The following is a 7,465-nucleotide window of genomic DNA, read 5'->3' as shown; positions in this document are numbered from 1 at the left end:
TTCAATAAAAAAAAAAAAAAAAAAAAAAAGTTTCTCACATTCTCACACTGTAGATATTTTGCCATATATAAATAGCATGGTCAGTCATGACCAATCTGACCAATCCATCTAAAATGGCCAATAGCTCTGAATTGGAACATGATAGAGACTCTTTTTTTGGGGATAAAATTAGACATTCTAACGCACATTTTGATATATACCATGTTTACATAGTCTTACCAGTACCTTGTCTATTCATGCGTGTATCTCAAAAACCTGTTATGAAGAAACACAGTTTTGATAAAAAACACATCCAAAGACATTGTTTTGATATGCCATGGTGCCCATGATATGTATCAAAATATAGACTTGAATGTATACTGTATTATATAAAATAAATGTAGTTCTTAGTTACCATCTACTATTACAGAGTAAATCACAGTTGAAACTCGCTTAGTCATATACAATAAACCTCACAATAGTGAACAAAATAGCCATGACAGGTCTAACTCATTGTAAAAGCGTCTCTTATTTTTTATGACTACTAACATAAGACAGACAGACAGACAGACAGACAGACAGACAGACAGACAGACAGACAGACAGACAGACAGACAGACAGACATACTAAAAACTACTGTGAATGTTGTTTCTCTCTTCCAGTGTCCCAGGCGGCCAGGCCAGCTAGAACCAAAATATTTGAGGGTCTAGTCATCGGCAATATTTGTCAATAAACCTGTGCTCAAACGGGTTGTTGCATTATTAATCAGTTGGTTACACTATGAAGGCAACAGGAACACTCTGACAATCACGCTCCGAGAAAAGGCGCCAGAGCGGAAGTAGGGGGGCGTGGCCAGGAATCTCATGTATAGCACCAAACCTGCCCAATGCCCATGCCCCCGTCTGACCCTAGCCAGGAAACTACAGTCACCCCCTCTACGAGAACCAACCCTGCTGCAGAGTTTGATCTGCATTCCTCTTCAAGCAAGATGCAGTAGGAAAGAGAGCCCTATACAGGAGAAAGAAAAAAGAGAAAAGAGCAAGCCCAAGTGGAAGAGAACCAGGTTCTGACAAAATCACAGAAGGTACTTCAACTCCTCACCAACCCCATGTCTAAGGTGTATGCACTGTTTCTGAAAAGGGCCATACCTATTTTTGACATTGGCAACAAAATTCTCCAAAAAAAGGAACCCTGTATACAAATCCTGCTACCAACTTTGGAGCTGCAACTTCAGAAGATTATACTTTCATTCTGTCAGCCAGAGCATGTGATCATTATGATGGATGAAATTGATAGAGGCATCAAATCAACAGAGTACAGTAGCAGAGAAAACCAGCTGAGTGATGAAGAACTCTCCATTGGCGAGGACACCGAGACCTTCATCCAAATCCATCTAGAGCTGGAGCCATTTTTCAGAGATGTCAGAACGTATTTCTCAGCTGCAGCTGAACACATGATTTCCAAATTTCCATTTAGCGATGAGCTGCTGATGCATGCTGTGGTGGCAGACATAACCAAACGGAAATCTGTCCATTTCCACTTCATCAGACGCTTTCCATCTATTCTGCCTGGAGGGGTCACTATGGACTAGGTGGAGGATGAGTTCAGTTTGTATCAAACGTCCTTCTTGGAAGACCACATCCTCACAAAGCGCACTGATGAGGCCTGGTGGGACATATGCCATGAAGTTGGGAGGCAATCAGATCTACTCCAACCTTTCAAAGGCCATGCTTGGCATACTGGTTATTTTCCATAGCAATGCTGACTGTGGCCTTGGAACGCCTCGGAATCCCCCAGGAGGAAGTCACTAATGTTGCTCTGGAGAGGGAAGTCTGGAGCTCTCTGGTGGAGCTGTTTCCCCTGTGACCCACCTACGGATAAGCGGTTGAAGATGGATGGATGGACAGAGTTTTCTAGTTGTACGGCTCCAGTTTGAGGCGAGGCACGATGTTCATGGACTGCAGCTCCTGGAACAGCAGCTTTGCGGTGTACGGCATGCGCAGCGAGGAAACGTGGCCCGACGAGCGGCAGTAGTGACACCATCCCGCGTACGCCAGCAGGCCGCACCGCCCGCACACGTCCACCTTGGTGGCGTCGCTGGCCATCATGAAGCGCTCCTGCAGCAGTGCGCTGGCCCCGTAGCTGATCAGGCAGTCACGCTCCATCTCCCCCAGGCGCATGCCGCCATCGCGGGCGCGTCCCTCGGTGGGCTGTCGGGTGAGCGCGGACACGGGGCCCCGGGCCCGCGCGTGCATCTTGTCCAGTACCATGTGCTTCAACTTCTGGTAGTACACAGGTCCGAAGAAGATGTAGGCCTCCAGCGGCTCGCCGGTGCTCCCCGACGTGACGTAGTCCTTGCCGTGGTAGCTGTAGCCGCCGTGGTGGATCAGGTCCGCACACACGTCGCTCACACGGCTGCCGCCGAACGCCGTGCCGTAGCGGAAGCGCCCGTCCAGGAGCGCGGCCTTGCCGGCCAGGAGCTCGATCAGCTGGCCCACGGTCATTCGGGAGGGGAAGCCATGCGGGTTCATGATGATGTCGGGACAGATGCCCGAGTCGCAGAAGGGCATGTCCTCCTGCGGGACGACGAGGCCGCACACGCCCTTCTGCCCGTGTCGGCTGCTGAACTTGTCCCCCACCTCGGGCCTCCTGGTCTCCCTGAGCAGGACCTTGACGAGGGTGTCGCCTTCCGTGTTGGACGAGATCATCACCTTCTCCACGTAAGGCTCTGTTGGGCCCTTGTGGCTGACGGGAGCCTCTTTGTACTGCGGGGGCTCTCCCTCCGGCGTCCCTCGGGCGCCCGTCGGCACGTGCTTATTTACCAGCACCTGCGCGTTCTTCACTCTCTCGCCAGGGGAGCATATCCCGTCTGCGTCCAGGATGTGGTGCTTCCAGACAGGCTCGTGCGTGGCAGCGTTCAGCACGGGTCCCATGAACTTGTCGAAGGTGCGGTCGGCGTAGCGCTTCCGCGCGCACTTGGAGCTCTTGTAGACGTGGCATCGGCCGAAGCCCCGGTCCAGCGAGGCCTTGTTGAGGACCAGGGCGTCCTCGATGTCGTAGCCGCTGTAGCTCATCACGGCCACGATGGCATTCTGACCGGCCGGCAGCTTCTCGAAGTCGATCAGCTCGATGGTCTTGGTCTTCACCAGGGGTTTCTGCGGGTACGCCAGCAGGTACATGGCGGTGTCCATTCGGTTGCGCTGGTTGTATCCGATGGTGCCCATGGCCTGCTTGCCCATGGCACACTGGTACGTGTTCCTGGGGGACTGGTTGTGGTGCGGGTAGGGAATGAGCCCGGCGCAAACCCCCAGGAGCGCGAAGGGCTCGATCTCCATGTGCGTCGTGTTTTTGCCAATCATGTGCTCGTAGAGGGCGATCTGACAGTCGTTCTCCTCATTTACGTCCAGGTATTCCACCAGTCCCTCGCAGAGGAAGTCCTCGAATGTCCTGCGGCCCTGGGACAACTCCTCTATGTGTCCATTGTTCACCATCGGCCGTCCCTCCATCACGATGATGTACGGCCTGCAGAGGCGTCCGCCGTCGGACGAGACGTAGACGCAGCGGTCGGTCGCGTTGGTGGAGACAGAGACGAAGTCGCCGATGAAGCCGGCCCGTCGCATCAGCCGGAAGGCACGGACCAGCCTGCTGTGGTCCCTGACCGCTCCCAGGATGCTCCCGTTGAGGAAGACCAGGAAGACGCCGGGGTGGGCCAGCTCCTCCCCGCAGAGCAGGCCCACGTCCTCCACGCCCAGGTTGAAGGCCAGCCTGACCACGGGGCCGTCATCTTTCGCGTCAGTGGTGACGTGGGTCATCAGGGCCAGGTGCTTGTCCAGGCCGCAGCCCACTCCCTCGGGCGTGTCCGAGGGGCACAGCATCCCCCACTGGGAGGGCTGCAGCGAGCGTGGCCCCGCCACCTTCATGCCCTTGGCGAACTGCGACGAGACCCGGGTCATCGTGGCCAGTGCCGAGATGAAGGAGAGGCGCGAGAGGTTCTGCGTCATGCCCTTCTGGTCCATCCTGAACCTCTGCAGCGTCCAGTTCCCCGTGGAGATGGCCACGGCCATGCCGCTGGCGATCTGGTCCTGCCGCATGTGCTTGACCACGTCGAACTGAGCCGCGGCGGCGCCCGCGCCGCTCTGCTTGGGGATGAGCTTGTCGGCAGTGCTCCTCAGCTCCTGGTTGAACTTCTTGAAGAGGTCCTCGAACAGCAGTGCCAGGAGCTGCCCCGCGAGCTCCAGACGTTTGTTCCCGTAGTAGTCCCTGTCGTCCACCTTGCTGTGGTCCCGCTGGGCGAGGATGACCCGTCGCACCATCACGGCCAGGTAGACGCACTTGGCACGATAGTTGAACTCTTTGGCGGGCACGTGCGCGAGGAGCGAGGCCAGGAACTCCCTCGCCTCTTCCGTCTTGGTCTTCTTGGGCCCCGCCCACCTGCGCGGCAGCGGCGCCCGCACCTTATTCCCGAGGTACTGCAGAGCCTGCGTCTGGCTGAAGACCCGCGCCTTCTGGCATTCCTCCAGGCTGGAGGTGAAGACGGCCATGACGTGTTCCTCTGTGCCTATCATCTGCACCATCTCCTGGTCGCTCTCCACGCCCATGGCTCTGAACACGACGGCGACGGGGGCGTCCTCGCACAGCGTGTTGTGTCTCACGTAGAAGCGGCCCTTCTTCACCACCACGTTGGTCCTGCTCTTCCGCTCGTGGGTGCAGCTGGTGACGGAGGCTCCCAACGCGCCCCGCTGGTCCCGCTCCAGGATGATGCGGTTCTTGGACAGCTGCTCCTTGATCAGGACGACCTTCTCCTGGCCCTTGACCACGAAGTAGCCCCCCGGGTCCAGGGGACACTCGTTGAGCGCGGCCAACTCGGCGAGTGTCTTCCCCGCCAGGACGCAGTGGGAGCTGCGCAGCATGACAGGCATCCTCCCGATGGGCACGGCGTGGCGGATGACCCTCTGCCCGCCTCGCATGTACTCCACGTCCACCGTGACGGGCGCGGCGTACGTCAGGTCCCGCAGGCGGCACTCGTGCGGCGAGACGGGCCACGTCACGTTGAAGCCCTCCTGGACGTCGGGCGTGCCAACGTGGACGTCGAGGTATTTCAGGTACCACGTAGGATCGACCAAACTCGTGACCTTCTCGTTCGCTTTCACAATCTTCTTCAGGTCCACGTTGACGAGGTAGTCGAACGAGTCGATGTGCTGCTTCACCAGTCCTCTCACCTTCAGGAACGCCGGCAGCAGTTTCCACTTTTCCGCCACCGTGTCGACAGGAGCGGCGAGCTGCCGGGTGCTCATGCTCCCGAACTCGTCAGTGAGCACCTCCATCATGCCTTGTTCTGTTTGTTGGTATTCGGGTGCAAACACTATGTTCGAAATGTCTAATGGCTCCGCTGGAGTGACATCACTGTGACTCACACCTAACCATTATGGAGTTCAGTACGACTCAGACATAACCATATATGGAGTTCCACTTGGACATAACCATATATGGAGTTCCCATGGCAGCTCTACCCACATATGACATGTCATGCTGACTGTGACAGTGTCGTGACACCAGTCCCAAAACAAACCGTGTCGTCATGACGCCAGACTCGAAAACCTCAAACAAACCCTGTCGTCGCACGTCGGTTCAGCGATGCGACCGACATAGTTGTAAATAAATATGTGAACCAGTTTTGTCATTCTATATTTACACAGGCTTCGGAAGTAGATTCACATGCGTCGGTCCGAGCCTTCCAACGGGGCACCAGAATATCACAGAAGTTTGAAAAACTTTTACTCCATGCATCATGCCATTGGAAAGGTAATTTGCAGCTGAATCCGAAAATGCAGGCACCTAACATTATGGAGTTACGGGGCCCCGAAGGCCCACGAAAATAGCCAATCTAAAAGCTCATTTTTCATGACAGTTTTCAGAAAAACCTTGTTTCTATGTCAGTGGTTCTCAAACCCTTTCGTATCAAGGACCCCAGAATAATCTGTTTTTGGCTGCCGAATCCCCATCTGAAAAGATGTTGTTCCAGGGACCCCCAGAAGCAAAGACTTGCGTTCGCTCTGAAAGAATATATTTGCACATGCGCAGCACAACTTCTCCACATGCGGAACCTCCAGAGAGGGAACTTTAGGTGACTTTATAGGCCTGCAACACATGTGTCGCTCTCAGCGCTCGAGTCAAACTAGCAAAAGATCGAACGGGTAAGTTGTGAAGTGGCACTTCACAGCATTATGTGACAGTGGCAGCAGGCATTATGATTGGCCAGTACGAGATGATTCATGTACTTGTCAGAGCGTCTCCCCCCCCCCCCCCACTTCACACACGGGTGTGATTTTGAAAAACATTTTTGAATAGTTCAACTGGCCGATCTACATCGACACATTGTGAGCTCGTATAGATTGGCTATTTTAACTATCATACTTCATACTCATGGAACCATCCAAGTGAGGAGCTTCACCGGGAGGATGTTGCAAGTGCAATTTAGTTGTTACTGTCTCACAAGTATAGGTAAAACACTGCCAGTGCTCAGCAGTGGCCCGTTGCAAAGAAGTTGATATTTTACTTGTGTGATATTCAGATAATCTTCAACCGATTGTTATAATTCGAAGTGGTATATATTCAGAAGTTTATATTGTCATTGGGTGTACAAGACATGTTTTTAATATGCCTTTATCAAATGATATAGAGAGATGGTAGGGTATGCTATAAATAATAGTATTTATTTTGCTATCTAAGAACAACACAAACTGGAATTTAGTGTGAAGTTAGGGGCGCTAATATATCAAAGTCTAACTCATGTTGATTAGGTGATGTAATGGCGATGTAAAACGGTGCCAACTAAAACATTAAACGCCATTAACAATGAAGAGACAATATGACGTAATGAGGCACATACATTTTCCCTTCATTGTCAATGGTGTTTACAAAACAAACATTGAACTAAAGACAAACATTAAACCTGTGTATATCAAAAATCTGACCTGTCTGAACTGAGTGGTGCTGTTGTACTGTACTCGTGTTGTATAGTACTGTACTGTACTGTACTGTACCGTATAGCCTACTGTACAAGCCCTCTCCCTGCATGGCCTCTCTATGTGTGTGTGTGTGTGTGTGTGTGTGTGTGTGTTAGGCTGCGCAACAGTGAAACTTGGTGGTCAACAAACGCTGACCCAGCCAGCCAGGGACACACATTGCTGTGCATTGGAGTGGCTGCACCACTCAAAACTCTCTCTCTCTCTCTCTCTCTCTCACACACACACACACACACACACACACACACACACACACACACACACACACACACACACACACACACACACACACACACACACACACACACACACACACACACACACACACACACACCTCATGGTCTTCATCTGTAGAACAGATATTAGTACATTGAATTAATTTGAATATGGCTGGGGAACAAACACATTCTAAATCATTACATTTCCCTGTGGTTGTTTAGGCGGAAGTCTAGATGTAAGA

The 7,465-nt window shown here is 52.7% G+C and overlaps 1 protein-coding gene across 1 annotated transcript; it reads right to left on the bottom strand.

Annotated features, from left to right (window-relative positions):
• Positions 1-1,893: 1,893 nt before the first annotated feature.
• Positions 1,894-5,304, bottom strand: LOC310863957 (DNA-directed RNA polymerase III subunit RPC2-like; the record flags this gene model as incomplete). The annotated part of the gene is made up of 1 exon (XM_083772491.1): positions 1,894-5,304. One exon carries the CDS (start codon positions 5,302-5,304, stop codon positions 1,894-1,896), a length of 3,411 nt encoding a protein of 1,136 aa, XP_083628617.1.
• Positions 5,305-7,465: the final 2,161 nt, after the last annotated feature.

The sequence above is a fragment of the Protomyctophum parallelum genome, assembly GCF_964188405.1.
Source record: "Protomyctophum parallelum genome assembly, chromosome: 9".
Taxonomy (NCBI): domain Eukaryota; kingdom Metazoa; phylum Chordata; class Actinopteri; order Myctophiformes; family Myctophidae; genus Protomyctophum; species Protomyctophum parallelum.
This window is presented reverse-complemented; position numbering and strand designations above follow the sequence as displayed.